This window comes from Eptatretus burgeri, chromosome 11 (genome assembly GCF_056783735.1).
Source record: "Eptatretus burgeri isolate ZD-2024b chromosome 11, Ebu_testis_v1, whole genome shotgun sequence".
NCBI classification, from domain to species: domain Eukaryota; kingdom Metazoa; phylum Chordata; class Myxini; order Myxiniformes; family Myxinidae; genus Eptatretus; species Eptatretus burgeri.
Window position 1 is genome coordinate 8,345,620 of NC_140971.1, and position 20,647 is coordinate 8,366,266.

At 46.0% G+C, this 20,647-nt stretch overlaps 2 protein-coding genes across 4 annotated transcripts in view; both read left to right on the forward strand.

Annotated features, from left to right (window-relative positions):
- Window positions 1-20,647, forward strand: part of LOC147016446 (uncharacterized) — an 85,575-nt gene that overhangs the window by 9,249 nt on the left and 55,679 nt on the right. For 2 of the 3 annotated variants that reach the window (XR_015049051.1, XR_015049050.1), the window contains exon 3: window positions 753-917. Coding sequence is in view for 1 of the 3 variants with exons in the window: in XM_085845115.1 (XP_085701241.1) it covers window positions 11,479-11,571; window positions 11,669-11,845; window positions 11,943-12,776 (1,104 nt within the window). In the remaining 2 variants the exon portion in view is untranslated. Of the gene's footprint in view, window positions 1-752; window positions 7,764-9,771; window positions 11,572-11,668; window positions 11,846-11,942; window positions 12,849-20,647 lie in introns of those variants that run through there. The other variant, XM_085845115.1, reaches the window with a different exon arrangement.
- LOC147016447 (uncharacterized) lies at window positions 15,583-16,806 on the forward strand. The gene is made up of 2 exons (XM_085847916.1): window positions 15,583-16,166; window positions 16,245-16,806. Exons 1-2 carry the CDS (start codon window positions 15,672-15,674, stop codon window positions 16,659-16,661), a joined length of 912 nt encoding a protein of 303 aa, XP_085704042.1. The 5' UTR covers window positions 15,583-15,671; the 3' UTR covers window positions 16,662-16,806.

Genomic DNA, 20,647 nt, shown 5'->3' on the forward strand with positions numbered 1-20,647 from the left:
GCATGTCCAACTGAATGTTTTGCATCCACAATAAAGTGCTGTTCTTGCTCATCTTGCCGTCTTGTCCCGTTTTGAAGTGTTCGTCTGCGTTTGTGCTCGCTCTGCATTTTTATTTTATTTTTTGTATACATTGTCGAGGCTCATATGAGAACTAACACACAACGCACAGCAAGGGGGGGGGATGAGACAAGAGGGACGGGAGTGGAAAAGATAAAACAGTGGGGAACAGAGACATTAGGAGATCTGTGGAAGGGAGAGGGATGGGGTGGGGAACGCCTGGTATATAAGATGGACATTACAGGGACTTTCAGGAAAGCAGGGAATTTGAAGGAGGTGGGTTTGTGGTGGATTAACTGGGGTAGAAAAGATCAAGGATTTGGATGGGGGATGATGAGAAGTGGTGGTGGTGAACAGCTGTTTTGAAGGCCTAGAGGGAAGAATGGGATTGGACAGAGCGAGGGAGTTTATTCCAAAGGTGGGAAAAAAGAGGAATGAAAGAGTGAAGGTGAGCAGTGATTCGTGATTTTGGTAGTTTTACCAAAAGGGAGTTGTTGGCGGACCTTAAACGCCCTGCAGAAATATGGTGGGGACAAATCTCAGACACATCGGGGGGGCGGGGGGGGTGGAGCTGGAGAGGAGACGGTGGAAGAAAGAAAGACCACCAACCTGCCTGCGGTGAGAGAGTGAGAGGCCCAAAGACTCAGCCTCATCGCGGGAGATACCAATGATCCAAAATGTGTTTGTTTCCACAGCGTGAAGCCGAGAATGGTGGGAGGCAGGAGCACCAGCCAAGAGGGGAGAGCAGTACTCCATCAGGCTGCAGACAAAAGCTTTGTATGTGGTCAGGAGCTCAGGTGGGCCGAGGAAGGCCTTTGCATGACGGAGGATTCTCATTGAAGCAACTTTAAATCTAAAGAGTATGTGGAGCTTTGAATATATGTGCCTCAAATCTTCCTCATCATTTATACATGTTACATATGCATGAAGGAGGATCAGTGCTAATCCAGTCTGATGATTTGCTAATATGTTCACTGACAAAGGAAGCGTGCGAACAGTACACTCTACCGTCCTCTGCACCTTTAACCGTAACAGAATGATTACTTTTTGTGTTGCATTAACCAACATTGTGAAAGCGTTTCATTCCCAGGTGAAGGAGACGTACCAGAAACGGCAACAAAAGATTTCCACAGCTTCCGTCCTGGAGATTTTGTGCTAGTGAAAGTTCATACAAGGAAGGACGCATTGAAAGCAAGGTGGACTGGCCCGTTCCAGGTGTTTTTCACTACTCAGACAGCAGACAAGTGCGAAAGCAAAGCAACATGGAGACGCCTCGCACTGTAAGAGGGTTCGCAGCGAGGGGAACCCCGAGATTATCAAGAAAATAATCTCCACACACTTGCATCCAGTTATCACATTACCACAAACGAGAAGCGAAAGAAACGTGTGGGCTTGGACAAACTAAATAACAATATGCACATTATCACATGTATGGGTTGTGGAGGGCGTGCTCACGTAAGCATTTCACACTTGCGCACACATGCCAGCCACAGACATCGATGCAAAAGACTAATGTCAAGAAATGTAGTGTAGTAGATAGTAGAAAAATCGTGCAAATTATGATACAAGCATCAAATTTGGCATTTCTGTTCTGCAGGGCTTTCTGATAAAATCTGCCCGATTGGCCATTTGAAAATATAAATTTTGTTGAATTAAAAATTCAAAAAAATTTGAAGTCAGCTGGCTGAAATTCTTGAAGCGCAAGTGAACATCCCAGACAGAGAATCAAGGGGGGATGCAGTTATCATTGATGGCTCAGCAGTCAGCACTTAGGGCCCTGTCACACCTTGACGTTTTAGCCAGCAATGGCAACGTATAAAAATGTATGTAAAACGTTGGCGTATGCTGAAATTTTGATGTTTTTTTAAAAAAGTTTTTGGCGTATTCATAACGTGTTGGTCGTTTGCATAACATATTAGTAACGGGCACAGAACGTTTCGTTTTGTTGTACATAACTTTTACCAACGAATGCTTACCTTGTGGTCGGCGTTCAAAACCTATGACAAACGATAGTTTAACTTACCTTTTGCGCGCTATACGTATCGCCGGCGAACTCGTGGCGTAGCCAGTTAAGAACTTGCCGGACGCCGATTGAAATCAAAACTGCCTGAGAATTTGAAGTGTCAACATTGCAGTCACACCTTGACGATTTTGCCAGCATATGCCATTCTATGAAAAATGTGTTTACAACGCTAGGCACACGTCAAATACGCTATAGGTAAGTTGTGTATACGTTTAGAGTATGCTGGAAATCATTGAAGTACGCTGGCATATTACCAAGTCCGTTTGATACGTCGTGAAATTTCAAGCATGCTGAAAATTTTAAGACGTACTCGACGTAAGGCTCACACATTTCGCATGCGTTGGCATCTGTTCCTAGCACGTTCTGCGATCGTTTAAACACGGCGAACACACGTTACTTGTAGGTTACTCATAAGTCGAAGCACGTCAAGGTAATGGCCAACATACTTGCAACCAAATTTCTAACCGATGAGTATCGTGCTTTGAACAAATGAGTAGCGTCAGCTTAGCCTATGTTTAACGTGCTTGGAAACTATGAGTAACGTGCATTGAAACTATGTATAACTGGCCTTGAACCAATGACTGGCGTGCTATGAACGTAAGAGTAACGTGCGTTTAACCTATGAGTTGCATGTTTTGAACCTAAGTAAAACGTGCTTCTAACCTTTGAGTAACATGCTATGAACCTATTTGTAACGTATGTAAAACGCACATTGTCGTATGTAGACGAATTAAATTGACGTCTTCTGCACAACCATAGAACTTACTGAAAGGGTTTCTAACTTACATCTACCGTGTACTGGCGTATTGGCAGCGTGTACTGGCGTATTGGCAGCGTTTAGGTGAATTGGTATATACAAATGGACTTCACAATAAAAACCCATCATTGTTCCAGACTCCATGGTGAGTAGATGTCAACGCCGGTACTATTACTAGTAGTAGGTGTGCGTGACTAATAGTAGTGGTAGTAGCATTGGTAGTAGCTGTATGTCTATGTCAGTAGTAGTATGTGAGCGTGATGTGGAGGGTGTGGGGGATGATGGATCCTTGTTGCGTCAACGAATAGGAGAATACTTTGCACCATTGTTCGATGTTCTGTAAGGGCTAATTTTTTTTCCTCATTCCGAAGATGAAATATTTCTTCGTTTTACTATTGAAATTATTATAAAAGACTTTGACAAATGCATAATGTACTAGTAATGAATACAGAACGCTTCAATAACTTATAGATTAGTTATACCAACGATTGCTTATCGTGTTTTAGGCGTCCACAACCTATGCCCAACGATAGTCTAGCGTATGCATAACGTGGGAGCGCATCGTTTACGATTACATGACGTTTGCTATCCATTGACTGCCACTAAACTATTTTAATAAACGGCTGTCACTCGGCTATTGTTTTTTGATGCTGGTGCAAGGCAATTCAAATCGTTTCCATTGAATGAGTTAACCTGCTGTCACTCGCCTATTGTTTTTGGACGCTGGTGCTCGGCAATTGAAATCGTTTCCATTGAACAAGTTAAATCGCTTCCACTGGACTATTGAAATGATTTAATAATAATGCTTGGTTATCCTTGGACCCACTCTGGCTAGCAGCTCGTCGAACATCGCTGGGGGCATTCGCAGGAAGTTGATGAAGGATGCATGGTCCTCGTTCCGGAGTTCCACCATGAGCTGGTCATATATGCCGTAATGGCGTCACCTCCCGATCCATGGTCTCACCCAGTTCCTTCTCCTCCGTTCACCTCTTCTTCTCCCGGCTCTATTGGCACGCAACTGGTGCAGTGTCAACTCGATGAGGTCATGTTGATGTTCGAGGACAGGTAGGTATTGTCGTCTCAGCGTTCCCGTATCCTCCATCTCTCGGAATGACATCGACATGTACTCATCACGAAGTCTAAAAAAAAGACGGGGTCTTCCTGCGAAGGCCCTTTTTATATACCAATTTCCCTAATCACTGCCAAACGTCATTCGACGTCAGCTGTTTGTTAGAAACGCGTTCAGTAAGTTCTGTGGTCGTCTTGAAGATGTCAAATACGTCTACATACTTATTTGTTCGTAGGACATGCTCTTCAACTAATTCCCAAGCACATTACTCATAGATTATAAATAAGTGACGGGTTCCCTAAACATTACTTTGATGTGTTTCGATGTATGAGAAACTTTTGAGTAGCGTGTTGCGAGCTGTGAACAACGTTCGTGTAGCGTGCTTATAAAACGTTACCTATAGTTTATGAATAAATTTTGGGTACGCAAATGTTACCTCAACGTGTTTCCACATATGAGTAACATATAAATAACATGTGTCAACGATCGCATAACGTGCCTAAACCTTATGGCCAGCGTAGCGGAACGTGTGAGCCAAACGCCGAGTACGTCGTCAAATTTTAAGCATACGAAAATGAGAAAAACCACAAAGTTCAACGATTAAAGCCAGCATACAACGACTTATGGCAGTGTTTTTCAGCGTGCTCTTAACGTATTAGACGTGTGCCAGCGTATTAGGCAAATTTTTCATAAATAGGCATAGGTTGGCTAAATCGTCAAGGTGTGACAGCCCCTTTATCAATGCCGTACCTCCACGCACTTCAAAGATATTTGATGACTATGCTAAAGAAGACATCATCCCAAAGGTGGAATCCTATGGTGCCAGGTACGAGAGGGTGGGCGTAGTGTTTGATGTGTACAAGAAGTCAAGTCTGAAGTCCGAGGCAAGGTCGAAAAGGGGGCAAGGAATCAGAAGAAGAGTGACAGGAACCAGTAAGACCCCAAGTAACTGGAGAAGCTTTCTTCGAGATGACAGCAACAAGACTGAGCTGTTTCACTTCCTTGCGGAAAAGATGTGTGAAGCACAGTCATTGTCACAAAAGGAGAAGACGCCATTAGCAACACAAGGAAGTCAATGGATGCTGTGTCTTCATGTTGTCATGAAGATGCTGACACTCGGATATTTGTACACGCCAGGGATGCAACGACGGATGGTAGCAAGTCCATTATCATTAAGGCTAATGACACGGACGTACTAGTCACAGCAATATCTGTACTGCCATCCTTACAGGAACTAGGTCTTGAGAACATGTGGATTGCCTTTGGCCAAGGAGCCAAGGCACGATGGATTCCAGTCCATGAGGTAGTTTCTGCAATAGGGCCTGAGAAAGTTTGAGGGATCCTATACTTCCATGCGTTCACTGGATGTGACGTCGTGTCTGCCTTCCGCGGTAAAGGGAAGAAAACTGTATCGCAGACTTGGAACGTCTTTGATGATGTTTCTGAAACATTCACCAATCTCAGCCAGCATCCAACATTGATTCGTGATCTTGGACTTTTTTGAAGTTTTTTTTTTTTTCTTCAAATTTTTCAAAATTTGAATTTTCAAATGGCTAATCAGGCAAATTTGATTAGAATCCCCTGGAGAACAAATGTGCCAAATTTGATGCTTGTATCATCGTTTGCACGATTCCTCTCAAAAATTGCTGTTATCTGCCCCACTAATGATGGGAGATGGCGGTATAAACCATCTACAGAACAACATGGCATGAATGTCTTTCTGTTATCTTTTGAACATGCACAAAGACAGGGAAAAGAAAATTGCTGGGTATGTACCCACATTCCGCACTCATCTCGAAGAGGCACACTACTCTTGTCATATACATTTGGCAAGGTCGAATGGTGTGCTTTCTTATTGTAAATCGTACTGATCCTGGACCAGAAGTAATCTCTTGGATACCAATACCCACAAAGCGGGCGTAACCCCTCAGCCCCTTGACGCAAACCAAGTTCAAGATGGTGGCCATATTGAAAATCGCAGCACGCCCATTTTCGAAAGGAACCTTCCTCTACTCAACCCCAACACACCCAGCAAAAATGGATTTAATCAGACAAGGCGTTCTCCTCAAAATTGACGGAAACCAATTTCAAGATGGCTGCCGTGGCGGCCACAGTGAAAATCACAGCATGCCCATTTTGGAAAGGAACCTTCCTCTACTCAACCCCATTATACCTCGCCAGAATAAAATCAATGTGTGAAGCCGTTCTCAAGTTATTCTCTGGAAACCAAATTCAAGATGGCTGCTCTTTTCGCCATATTGGATATCGGACTGCGCTGAATATCGAAAGGAACCTTCCTCTTACCACCCCCATTATATCACACAAAAATGAAATCAATGTCAAGCCGTTCTCAAGTTATTGTCCGGAAACCAAATTCAAGATGGCTGCCCTAGCCGCCATATTGGATATCGCATCGCACTGATTATCGAAAGGAACCTTCCTCTACCCAGCCCCAACACACAATGCAAAAATGGATTTCATCGGACAAGGCGTTCTCGAAATTGATGGAAACCAAAAGTTGACAGACGCCTGGACGGACGCCCGGACAACGCCTGTGATAACACTACCCCTTAGCCCAATTCAGGCTGAGGGGTAAAAAGGAAATGGAACAAAGAACACAAAGTAGGAGGAGAAAACGTGCTGATGAAGGCTATAGGAACAAGGCGTTCTCGAAATTGACGGAAACCAATTTAAAGATGGCTGCCATGGAGGCCACATTGAAAATCGCAGCGCGCCCATTTTCGAAAGGAACCTTCCTCACACAACCCCAACACACACTGCAAAAATGGATTTAATCGGACAAGGCGTTCTCTTCGAAATCGACGGAAACCAATTTCAAGATGGCTGCCATGGAGGCCACATTGAAAATCGCAGCGCGCCCATTTTCGAAAGGAACCTTCCTCTACTCAACCCCAACATATTCTGCAAAAATGGATTTAATTGGACAAGGCGTTCTCCTCGAAATTGACGGAAACCAAAAGTTGACAGACGGACGGACACCCGGACAACGCCTGTGATGACAATACCCCTTATCCCAATTCGGGCTGAGGGGTAAAAAGTGGTGATTGGAGCAGATTTCAATGGGCATGTTGGGGAAGGGAAGTAAAGAGGATGAGGAGGTGCAACCCCGGAAAGAAAAGGGCAAGAACTGGGCCTCGTGGGCCTTTAATAGTTCACGGAGCTGTGAAGACCGAAAAAGCTCCGAGAGACCGCGCTGGTTACCTGCCGCCTTCGTGGCGACTCGCTGGGCGCTCCTCGGCATCCCGTCCACACGGCAGCTGGCGTGGGCGCGGCCCAGGCCTCGTGTGGCCCGGTCGATCGGGCCAAGTCGACAACGCCTCAGAGGAACGAACGGGCCTTTGCTCTCTTAAGAACTCGTCCGTTCCTCAGCGTCGTTTGGACTGTCCCGGGGCCCGATCACCTCGGACCGTTATGCCGCTGGTTGGCGACTCCTCTCCGGCCTCTCTCCAGCGACCCACAGTTCGGCACGGTACGGCAGACTGCGCTCCAGGCTCCCATCTCCTCCGCTCTCTCCAGCTCCTCACCGACTGCAGACTCCAGGCTGACCCAGCTCCCAACGCGACTCCACACAACTGTGCGCTTGGCGTCTCTGCGCGCCTTTATATGAGATTCGTGAGGCGAGGTTTTGATCTCCGATCTCTTACCTCTGACCCTCCGCTGGCTCCGCCCCTTTTTATCTTTTGATCCGAATTGTCGCGAAGCTCGGGGAGAGCGGACGTGGGTGAAATCATCGTCCCTTGCCCCAACGAAGGAGTCCCTGCGTCTGGTGGCAGAGATGTTGTTCGTGGGGAATTTGCCGTGGCTGGTGCAAAGATGGCGGCACAATGGAGATGAAGGTGAGGCGTTGCTTGTTGTGGCGTAGGTGATGAGGGGATGTCGTGGTGGTCGTTGTGGAGATGGTTGATGAGAGCGGTGTTGGTGGGGGAGGTGGTTGTTGTGAAGCGGTTGGTCCAAAATAAAGATCGCAAAAAAAAATGGCTAACTGAAGATTCACAGCCCTGCATACGAATAATTGCCCGTTAAACATCGGTGGGGAAATCTATCTGAACACAGACTTATCAACATAACTGATCTAAGGACCTATATGGTGCTCTGTGAATTTCCCAACCGTAACACTATATAACCTTAGTCATGAGCCTCCCTCTTTAGAGATGATGCTCCAACCACCCTGAGAAGGAGTGGCTTGTTTGGTGCAAGATAATGTAACTAGAGAAATGGGAAGATCAAACTGTTCACATTACATCGACTCGTACGTGCTAAAAAAATAAATAAAATAAACTTTCAACTCGCGAGCCTGAAACGTCCACCACACAGGCCGTTCCTTCGCTCTCGCGTTCTCGCGCCAACCACACTTCCACACACAGAGTTAATTAAAATCAAGTTTACCTCCCTGTCTTTACTTGCCATGACATTCACTGACATTGACCATTGCCACTCCTACGCCATGGGAACTAAGGCGCCCTTTACCCATCATAACCGGCACGGCCTGTGACGTCATCGTCGGCCGGCCGCGCACCGGCCTACGCAGCAACAGGTCTTGTCATTGGTTTGGTAAATAAATGGCCGCAGCAACGTGTATTATCATTTGTTTGGTAAATAAATGGCTATAACTTGAGAAACACTTGTCCGATTAATATCAAACGTTGAAAGGGCACATACTCAGGTCCCCAGCAATATAGCTGGCAAGTTTCAATTAGATCGGACAAGTGGTTGTCGAGAAACAGCGGTCACACACACACGCACACACATTGCTGGAATTATAAAAGGATGCCACCAATAATTATGCTTTGTTAGTTGATGAACAGCCAGCATTAAACGGCACATTTTATATGTGGAGTCGGGGCTTATCCATGGTTACCAGAAGGATGGAGGGGATTTTGTTATCTCGGTTATGTGGTCTCACAGACTCTTTCACTTAGTCCCCATTTAAACTAACCAATATTAGGAAGAGAGGGGTGTCCATGGCAGAATGGATATTTATGACCAAAATTTCTTCGTATGGAAAGTGGGTGAGGAACTTCACCAGATGGCTGCAAAAAAGTTTAGAAACTCTTGGAAATACAACAGCAGATAGTTTAACATGCATGAATGCTGAGATGAATGATGATGCGCACTGTTACCATGCAAAATCGAATAGCTTTGGATTCATTGTTGGCTGCCGAAGGGGGAAGTTGTGCCATTGTTTTGTCCGAATGTTGTGCGTACATTCCAGATAATTCGGAACATATTACTAACCTCGTTACGAAAATGAGAAGGGGAGAAATACCATCTATCTATATATTACTAAAACTCTCATCTTGTATGTATGAATGTATGTATGTTCCTGAAATATAGCCAAAATGGTACACGATAGCGCAAACATTTTCAGCCCACATTACTCACCATTCTCCAACGGTGTGCAGTATCAAGTTTCGTTCAAATCGGGCAACGAAAAATTATTTAAAAATCAATTCCCGATTCAGTCAAGTACTCCGGGAGAATTTGATCAATGCAAACAACCTCAGCGGTATAGTTCGCTGGAGCTATCTTTTTTTTTTTCTTGAAATGATTTAATAAAACATCTCAAACATTTAGTACAGACAAAGAACGATTTATTTTTAAGCATAAAAGAAACATCGCCATTTTGATCTAATACTGTTGCGGAAATGGGCCCTTTGTGGGTTATTAAATATAGGATCAGCCCAGATCCCCCTTAAATGCATATTTAGCCAGGTTGTTCGGTAATTGGAAGTTACATGTGTGTCGGGAGGTGTAGCAAGCTGTCCAGTGTTCATACAGTGGTGGTGTACCGAGAGGCGCCTTGCTTCTTTTTTCCTCCCCCCCCTTCTAACTCGCCCCGCCCAGCGCTCTGACAGTGTCGGTCGGCGAGACGTGTCGGCAGCCGATTGGTGGAGAGCGGCTGCGGACTCGAGGGATGGACCAATCACGTATCCCCTGAGGCGTTCCAGAAGAGCGAGCCCCGGGAAGGCAAGGAAGAAACGGCTAGTGGGAGTCTGTGATCGGCTGTAAAAAGAAACTGGCTGCTTTGTGAGTCTGGGATCGGCTTTCGTGAGAAGAGCGAGCCCCGGGAAGGCAAGGAAGAAACGGCTAGTGGGAGTCTGCGATCGGCTGTAAAAAGAAACTGGCTGCTTTGTGAGTCTGGGATCAGCTTTCGTGAGAAGAGCAAGCCCCAGGAAGGCAGGAGGAACTGCATGAGGGGAGTCGGCGATCGACTTTTATGAGGAGGTCAGACAGGTTCATCCGGAGTCCAGTGACGGAGCCTCTGACTGTCCCTACTCAATGCATGGCTCGACACGTCTTGTAATCCCATCGATCTGCCTGCGGAGCCCAACACCCCGATTTGGCCTAGTCTGGTGAACAGGCCAGGCCTGGATTTGTATACTGGACCTTGTGAGAAACCAGCTGGAACCCACCATCGATCTGACTGTCTTGTGCCGTCGACCTTACGAGGGCTGGACGCGCCGAGGCTGCATGCGCAAGCGGTGCCGATAAGAGAACGAGTGCGATCTTGCCACGCTGGTGCGCAAGCGGTGCCGGGAGAAGGAGTATGAGCGAGTAGGGTAAGAATACTGATTCTGGCTCACTTTTCCCCATGTAAATGAATGGGGGATTTTCAGCGATTCATATTTTTTTCCCTAAAAATAAACCCCCTTTTTATCCCAAGGTATATTTATTTGTCTCCCCTTTTAACCTGGAGGTTGAACCTCATTGAATTGAACACCTGGGGGTTGAACAGCTCACTCATTGAACCTATAAAGATTTGTTCATTCTCAAATTCCTTCAATAGTTTAATTTTCTTTGCACAATAATCCCCATCTAAAATATTGACAAACAAAACATTTGAATCTTTATATTTTTTAAGATATCCCTTTTGTGCCATTACGAAATGATAAACTTCTCTTAATGCTCTTGTTTGATCACCTCCTGAGCCACAGGTTATTTTTTGTTAAGCCCCGCCCACTTTTCTTTAAGCCCCGCCCACTTTTGTTAAGCCCCGCCCACTTTCCACAAGGTATTCAATAAGCCCCGCCCACTTTTCTTGAAGCCCCGCCCACTTTTGCTAAGCCCCGCCCACTTTTGTTAAGCTCCGCCCACTTTTCATAAGGTATTTTCTTTAAGCCCCGCCCACTTTTGCTAAGCTCCGCCCACTTTTCATAAGGTATTTTTTCTAAGCCACGCCCACTTTTGCTAAGCTCCGCCCACTTTTCATGAGGTATTTTTTTCTAAGCCACGCCCACTTTTCCTAAGCCCCGCCCACTTTTGCTAAGCTCCGCCCACTTTTCATAAGGTATTTTTTCTAAGCCACGCCCACTTTTCCTAAGCTCCGCCTACTTTTGCTAAGCCCCGCCCACTCTTACATCATTTCCAGTTCATCTCTGACTCACAAAGAAATCACTAGAAAATTACAGGATGTTATGGTTTTGAAAAATTTCCCAATGAAGGCTTGCCTAGGCTTGCCCAGGGAATTTCCAAAGGAAACCACACCCACCAGTCTTTCTCTATAAAAGCTTCAAACCCAGGCTCCATTTTAAACATTTGTTTTTGCTGGCAATGGTGTTTTGTGTGCTTGTCTCGAACTCTCTGTCTTCTATGGAACTAAACCTTCAAGTTGATGAACTGGATTCAAACCTCTTATCTATTGAGGTAAGATTTTTTATTTTCCTATTTTCAAACTTTGATTGAAGCATACTCATTTAATAATTAAATAACTTAATTAATACATTATTATTTTCTCTCACAGGAAATTGTGTCTGAAATACGAAATGAAAATACTGCTTTTGCTACAACTTGGGGGGAAATTGTTGGCTTGGTTGAAGACCTTGAGTGGGATGACTTTGGTGTTCCTTGGAACTCTCTGTCTTCTATGGAACTAAACCTTCAAGTTGATGAACTGGATTCAAACCTCTTATCTATTGAGGTAAGATTTTTTATTTTCCTATTTTCAAACTTTGATTGAAGCATACTCATTTAATAATTAAATAACTTAATTAATACATTATTATTTTCTCTCACAGGAAATTGTGTCTGAAATACGAAATGAAAATACTGCTTTTGCTACAACTTGGGGCGAAATTGTTGGCTTGGTTGAAGACCTTATGAGCGACCAAGACCCACAGAACGAGTTCGTCCTTGATGACCCAACCAAAGAGTTATACCTTGGAGACCAACAAAATCCTGAAAAAGAGTTTTACAGCAATAGTACTCATTGTGAGTTATCAAGACAATACCCACTGAATAAGTTATACCTTGATGAGCCAGAATACAAGTTTTACCTTGGAGACTCACAAATTTTGAAAAAATCAGTAAATGAGTTCTGCCTTGATGGTTTAAATAACTACCTTGGAGACTCAGGAAAAGGGTTCTGTCAAGATGGTTCTAAATATGGGGCCTACCTTGGAGACTCACAAATTTTGAAAAAATCAGTAAATGAGTTATCCTTAAGAGACTTTGTAAGTTGGTTTTACTTTGAATACTTGAAATGTGGGTTCTGGATTGATAACTCACAATGTGATACATATCTTGGAAACTCAACGGGAATGTGGTTATACCTTGAAGACTTGGAAAGTTGGGTTTATGTTGGACACTTGAAACTTTTTTGGGGGCTTTTATTTATTTATTTATTTATTTATTATTATTATTATTTTATTTATTTATATTTTGGAGACTTTTGGAGTTGCTATCACTCTTTGGGATCTAAACCTATCGATGTAGTTCTTTGTCGGATGGTGCTTGATGGGAGCAAGATCAAGAAAGTTCTGGGAAGAAAGTGCAGGCTTACTCCCCCTTTTTACGTCATCAAACCTGAAAGCCTTAAAAGACAGAATTGGAAGAAGAGAAAAAAAACGTAAAATATATATATATATATATATATATATATATATATATATATATATATATATATATATATATATATATATATATATATATATATATAGGTGGAAATCTCATTTTGAAAAAGACTGTGTTGGGTGAGGATTGAGTTGGGGTTGAGATTTTGAATGTGAGGGTTGGGGTTGAGATTTTGAATGTGAGGGTTGGGACACACACACATACACATCAACAAACAAAAGTTAAGCCTTGACTATTCAGTTGAGGATTCTGTGTTTGGGGTTCACAGATCTAAGAACGTCCCCCTTGACACACATTATATACTGTTATACACCTCGGACTTGGCCCTCGAGTGTCCACAACGGTGTATAGTAGGAGGGAGTGAAGCGCCAACCTATTGCTCCCATTGCACACACACACACACACACACAAACAAAAGTTAAGCCTTGACTATTCAGTTGAGGATTCTGTGTTTGGGGTTCACAGATGTAAGAACGTCCACCCCTTGACACACATTATATACTGTTATACACCTCGGATTTGGCCTCGAGTGTCCACAAAGGTGTATTATCTGCTTAGTTTTGTCTTTTGTAATTCCTGTGAATAAAATGAACCTAAAATCTCTTCCCCTTCCAAATCATATATTTTATAAGTCCAAGGAACTGTATCTATTACATCAACAATTTTAAAAAGTTCTTTCGTCCATCGTTCAGTAAAACCCTTTTCAAAATGAGATTTCCACCTATATATTCTTACGATATCACCAACTTTGAACTTAGGTTTTCTGACATTAATCTCTTTTTCATATTTTAATTTTGTAAATGTTTCTGATGGCTTCATATTCGTTGATGTGTGAATCGTGTCATTATACTTATCCACAATATCCTGAATAAAAGATGACCATTGTTGTGAACCGAGTTGTGTGAATTTTTTATATAGTCTCTCTTTTAAGGTACGATTAAAACGTTCAACAACAACTGCCTTCCCTTCATTAAAGGTACTGTATAATGTAATACTGTTATTTTTTAGAAAATTCATAAATGTCTTGTTATAAAACTCTCTACCCTCATCAGTCCACAATTTCTTAGGTTTTCTCTTACTTTTATTAAATATCTGTTGAAAAGCTAACATAAGAGTATTACCTGTTTTGTTTTTTAAAGGGACAACCCACGCATATCTACTCCTCAAATCAATAACGGTTAAAGCATACTTGTACCCCTTATCATTATTGAGTTCAATCAAATCAGCAGACCAGATATAATCAACTTCCTTGGAATAAACTTTCCTTCTCTGAAACTTTGTGAATATTGGTTTATGTAATTCATCAGCTAATTGCTCTTCAGTCTTAATAGCATCATTAGAGCCTATAAGTTTTTTGAATTTCCAAGTCCAAGTTTCAATTTAGCACTAATCATCTTCTTCACGATGAACCTATCAACTTTTTCTCTCAAGGTTGGATTTTGTATCAGAGACAAATTATACAACATTTCTCTATCGGCTTCATGCTTTTCTTCCAACGTTGTGGTATTCCCATAATCAATATCGTGTCTCATGCACACTTCATCAACTCTATTGATTGGTTTACTCCAGGATTTAGGATTGTCTGCCTCATCTAATCTTTTATCCAAGTTTGTGCCTGGACCACAGAAAGAATACCCTGGAAGATGTAATTCCCCTGGTATTCCAGTAGTTGTAAATTTACTTCCTGATAAAAACTTTTGTATATCTCCTCCGAGTTTGTGTTTGGAGATAAATTGATTTTTTTGAACCACACACCGAACATATACCTTTTTGTATAACCCTGTTATTTTTACTTTTAATATATGAAATATTTTTAGTATTAGTTTTCTTTTTACATTTGAGACAATAACTCATTTATTTATGAGAAAAATTCCTGCAGAGTGCAAAAACGTTTTTAGTTTCCAACATGCACATTTGAATCTTAATTTTTAAAACATAAAGAATCCTTAGAAATGTCTTCACTCTCTCCTCCATTTATTTAAGAAAAAACTTGAATTAAAATCCATATCTTGTCGATGCTAATAGTCTTGTCGAAAGTATTGCAAATAGACTTGTCAATTCTTTGTTTTCCTCCTCGGTGGGTTGAGTTATTTTCTGTAATACCTCTATTCTTTTTTGAATCTCACTGGTTTCCATATTTTGATATTTATTCATTCTCTCTCTTTCCTCCTTCTCTCTCTTCTCCTTTTCCTCCTTCTCTCTCTTCTCTCTATTCTCTCTTTCCTCCTTCTCTCTCTTCTCCTTTTCCTCCTTCTCTCTCTTCTCTCTTTCCTCCTTCTCTCTCTCCTCCTTCTCCTTTTCCTCCTCTTCCCTCTCTTCTTCAACTCCTTCCTCATCCCTTACTATACTTGAATCGTTTACACCCCATAGAATATTATACATATATTCATCAGGATTTCTTGTTATTCCTGTATCCAAAATAATTTTTTTTACAACAGGAAACCAATAAAATTTCTTTTGAATTTCTAAAAGAGCCTTACCTTTTCTTAACCTTATAATTTTTTCATTATTTAACATTCTAATTAAATCTAAAGTTGTTGGTTTATCAACATCAGCATAATGCCAATCTTTTATTGAAAATACCTCATTCTTATGTTGTAGAACATATTTATTAAAATACCGAATACCCTTTTCTTGAAGGTATGCTTGAACACAGAAATGATAATTTTCTTGAAGCCTTCTTGCTGTCATTTATGTATTAGAAATATATGTTAGAATAATATTATGGCATGAAACACCTCCCCATCTTCCCATAGTTAAATCATTTTGTATTTCCTTACTTATTATATTGTTGTGGTTACCAGATTCGCAAACCACCATTCAGGTCCCTTAGGTGAGGTATCTCGGTAAGTGCATGTGTAGTTAGGCCCAAACCCGTTGTCTAGTGGGAATACATGTCATTTATACGTGCTGCGACTCTTCAGGATAGCCGTTTTTCTTTTACTATCTTTATTTTGGACCAATCGCCATCACCACAACCACAACATCAACCACCAACCACAACCACCGCTTCACCACAACCGCCACGACCTTTACCGTCACAACTCGCCACCATCGCATCACCGTCATCTCGCGCCACTCATGGGCACCGATGCTGGACTCATGCAGAGCGCACGTGGAACAGCGTGTACAAAACCACGGATTTTCTGCTTCAAAAACGGATCCAAAACGACACACGCCCACTTTTTGCCGTCCAATCGGTGAGCGAGGGGCGAATTGGCCCCGCCCCCAGGGCGATCGATATATGCAAATTTGTGGATCAAAAAGCCTTCACGCCCACTTTTTCTCGGGCCAATGGGGAGCGAGGTGAAAGGTCAAAGGGAGGGGGTCAAAGGCGAAGTTACGGGGGGATAAAAGGACGGTGTTCGTCAGTCAAAGGAGTCGTAAAAGTCGGAACGAGGGAGTCAGCAGAACGGGAACGAGAGAGTCAGCAGAACGGGAGCCGGAGTCACAAACAAGTCGTAAAGGTCGGAACGAGGCGAAGGAGTCGGAACAGAGAGTCAAGACTTCGCGGGCGGTGGAGCTGCTCGTCGTGTGCGTTGAAGTCGGAACGGAGGGGACGAGCTGTGGAGAGGCGGCGACACCGGACGAGGGGGTGCTCGCGTCGTGCAGGGAGCTGCACCCCTGGGAGGCCGGCAGCGCGACCTGGCCGAGGTGGAGACGCTCGTCGCGCACATAATAAAGATCCTCTATACCCCGAGCATCAGCAACCCCCTCCTGTTTCCCCCCGCGCTGAGATAGTGCGACCAAGGGGGCCCCGTTCCCACCCCCTGCCAGGCACTGTCCACGAGGCCCGCGGGTTGCGGGGCCATCGCCGCTCCGCGTCTCATCACCAGACGGGTAGGCCCGACCCGGTCTCGGCCTCAGGCCTACCTCATTCTTGAGGGTATTTCTTTTCCTTGGTTTTGGGTATGTGTTGTCGGCGCCGTCTGTGAAGTAGAATTGTATAAGTGTTGCCGTGTGCTCGGTAGTCGGTATTAGCTCTGCACTGTGTTTTCACTTTTAATATTTGCTTTTTGTGTAAATGGAAGTGTGTTTTCTTTTTGTGTGCATTTGGTGGAATTGTATTTGTGTGCTTCCCGTGTGCCGAGAATAAATGTGCTTTATTGTTGAACTGTTCTCCCGCTTCGCTTCGTCTTTTCCTCCATTGAATCCCCATCTTGCTTCACGTAAAGGGTTGGTAGTGGGCTGAATACGCCCGATAATTAATCGAACCGTCGAGGTCGACGATAACACCGCTCGGTTATTCTGATAGTACGGAACGGGTCGCTTAAGTGGCCCGTGTCCGAAGTCGACCTGCGGCGAGGTGCGATCGCCCGGTCTACCCTCCGCGTGGGTACTTAGGTAGTTCGAATTTGGCGAGCAACCCTATCCCACGCGGGGGCTGATTGGCTCGATCGCGGTGAGACCGAAAGGTCCACCCGTGACTGGTTCCCGGCGTTAGTCCGAGAGGGTCACGACTGGATTGTCCGTCCGGTGGGCGACGTGCCGCGATTCGAGTTACGTGGCCGTCCGCACGCCGGCGGGCGCGAAGACCGCAACACTGGTGTCAGGAGTGGGATACAAATTCATCGCCCTCCTCGCGGCACTGGTATCGGAGAACAGGAAAACAGGCTCTCCTGTCTCCGGCTAAATTCACGGGAATCGGTCCAGGGGTGAGAGAAGCGACCCCCGATTCCCTCCAAATTACGAGCGAACAAATTAACCCTTCACGAGAAGCAAGATGGCGTCTCAAGGCGAGCGGGAGCCGGGGGTATTAGAAATGGATGTAGAATGTGTAGAATCCATGGTCCAGGATGGAATCCCCGAGCAGGAAATGTTGATTGTGCAGGAACACGGACTCGCCCAACTGAACCCAGGGCCCGAGGTGGGTGCGGCAGCGGCCGCGGTGTATGACACCTCCCCCCCCCCCTCTCCACCAAAACCCTTCCCCAACCCCTGCCGAAACGGCTCAGCTGAGTGCATCCGGCATGGCCCAGCTATTCACCATGCTGGCACAAATGAATGCGGAAATGAAAGGCATGAACGAAAAGATGGATACAAGTACAAATGAAGTGAAAACGACGATGGATGCGAATACACAGCAAATGAGGGAAGAGATGAAAAAGTTCCGGGGTGAGACGCAGAACATGGGCCGATGCCTGCAGGCGGGCATGAAGGCCGTGGGCAGGGAACTTAAAATGGCGACTCCACGTGTCGGAACGAACGAGCTGGAAGGGGGTGCAACGGCTGACAGGCCCGCGGTGGAGGCGGGTAAGGAAAAAGTAATTCGGGAGACAAGAGACGAGGTGAAAGTAATTGCGAGGGAGAGAAAAGAACAATTAATACGGAGAGCAAGGATGAGGTACGCGGAGATCGTGAAAGAGCAAGGAGTGAAAAACAGGGAAGGACGGGAGCGACTTAAAGAGAAAGCAAGGTTGACCTACATAAAGATAAGGGAAAGACGCCAGAAAGAAGCAGAGACCAATAAACACGATGAAGACGGGGTAAGTGACGCGCACACACACACGGAGGTAGTGGAGGATAATGGGGGTGAGCTGGCGGACTGGGTAGAGACCCAGTGCGAGCACCTGGATGGCCTCCTCCAGGAACGAGGGGAGCGAGTCTGCCCCCTTGAGGCGAGTCACGACCAGGCGAGTTCGGTCGTGCTTTGCGAGGTTGAGGGGATGAGTGCTGTGGACAGGTGCACGGAGAGCTTGGGGGGTATGGAGGCCCCGGAGACCCTTGTGGGGACACAAATCCCCAGTGTGGTTGTCCCTGTGTGTGTGGTGCAAGGTGTGAGTGCGTCCCCGTGTGTGGAAGCGACCCCGTGTGTGAGTGGTGTGGTGGCGATGGTGCCAGAGTACGTGCTTCCCAGCACGCCGTGTGTGAGAGAGGCCGTGTGTGTGGATGAAACGGCCAGTATGAATGAGGCACCACGTGTGAGTGGTGTGGTGGCGATGTTGCCGGAGTACGTGCTTCCCAGCACACCGTGTGTGGATGAGGCACGGAGTGCGAGTGAGGCACCGCGGGTTAGTGCCCCCGCGTGTGTGGATGAAACGGCCAGTGTGGATGAGGCACGGAGTGCGAGTGAGGCACCGCGGTTGAGTGCCCTCGCGTGTGTGGGTGAGGCACCGCGGGTGAGTGCCCCCGCGCGAGTGAATGGAGCACCACGTGTGAGTAGTATGGTTTGTGTGAGTAGTGAGGCACGCGTGAGTGAACGGCCGTGTGCAAGGTCGCTGTGTGCCAAGGAGACCGTGAGAGAGCGGTATGAGAGGGAGATGTCGGTTGGCATGCGGGAGCACGCAGCCGCGTCTCCCGGTGTGAATGTGATTGAGTGGACTGTGTGCGTCGTAACACGCGGGAGTGCGTGTGTCGAATGGCGGCGACGACGGCGACAGAGGAGAGAAAGCCGAGTAGCGGCTGTGGTTGTTTCGAGGACCGTGCCGGGTTCACCCAGCCGCGAGCACGCGGTTCGTGCTGTGCAACGCACGAGACCGCCACGTGCTCGCTTGCGAGAGTGAAGTCCCGGTCCGGAAACGCACGCGGTGGATTTGCCGATTCCGCGGACGGACAAAGTTTAGGCAGGTAAATGGATTTGGACCGGACGGGTTCTCCACGCGATCGTGTGTGTTAAGCTCCAACGGGCAAAGCACATGTGTTCGCGTGGGAAACCCCTCGAGACGTGGGGCTTGTTTTTTTTTTTTTGCGCACGGTGACGTCATGGCTGCACGTGTGGTTGGAATCCGGCAGGAGGGGTATCTCTGCCGGATGGTAGCGTCCAAGGAGGGACGAGGAACACGTGCAGCTGCATGACGTCACGGGCAGGTGTAAAGTGCGCGAGCTCTGAGTTGCCGCGCAGGTGCTGCGCATGAAAAAAAAAAAAAAAAAGGGGGCAAGCCTCACTTTCGGGTGTACAGGATTACTGGGCAAGGGGTGGAAGACCCCCTTGACCTGGGCACAGGATGAAAACTAGTTAGGGGGAAGGGTTAGCTTAGTTAGACCGACTTCATGGGGCAGGGGTAAGTCCTCATGGAGTCCGTGGAATGGATTAGTTAGAGGGATTGTAGCCAGATTTAGGATGGGAAAATGGGAAATAAAATGATTTATTTGGAGACAGAGACAGACTTTGAATGTGTAGAGGGGACGTAGCTTAGCTACGTAGTGTTAAAAGGAACGTGCTACTAGTGTAAGGGACGACGTGGGAGCACGAGTTAGTTAGGGGATGTAGTTAGAAGGATGGCAGAGTTCAGCGGTGTGTGTGTTGAAGAGTTGGTGAGTTGTGAGGTGAGTACATGGTGAGTGAGTGAGGCCAGCGGGTCTGTGTGTATGGAGCGAATGGGGAATGCATGGTGCGATGAGTGATTGGGGGGAGGAGTGACTCCCGCCCAAGGGACCCCGGGGTCAGAGTAGAGTGAGTTAGCAGGTTAGTCAAATTGAAAAATGGAGGTCGTTTTGTTGTTGGTGGGTGTGTAGGCTCGAAACCCGTTTGGAGGGGTGCAGGAGCCCTGTTGACGGGCTTGGGAGCGTGGCTGCGAAAGGTGAGTATCGCTGAGTGGGTACCCCGGGCACCAGGCTAGTCGGCCGCGGTAGGCCATGGGCCCATGGGGGGCCGGGATAGAGTAGTGGGCACGGGTGCGCCTGCTTGGTGCGGGGGCCCGGGCGCCATTAGCCGCGTGAGCAGTGTTGTGGGCACGGGTGACCCTCGGAAAGGGGCCCGGGAGGCCGGCCTGCCACGTGTGCGTTTCAGGGGAGGTGCCATGGGGGGCACCTCCCGGTGTTAGGGAGCTGGTAGGCTCGGAGGCAGTGTAGTGCCGGGGGTGCCATAGCGGGAGATTCGGCAGAGGGTCGTGCCTGCCAAAGGGAGCCACGTGTCCCAGCCAGGAGACCG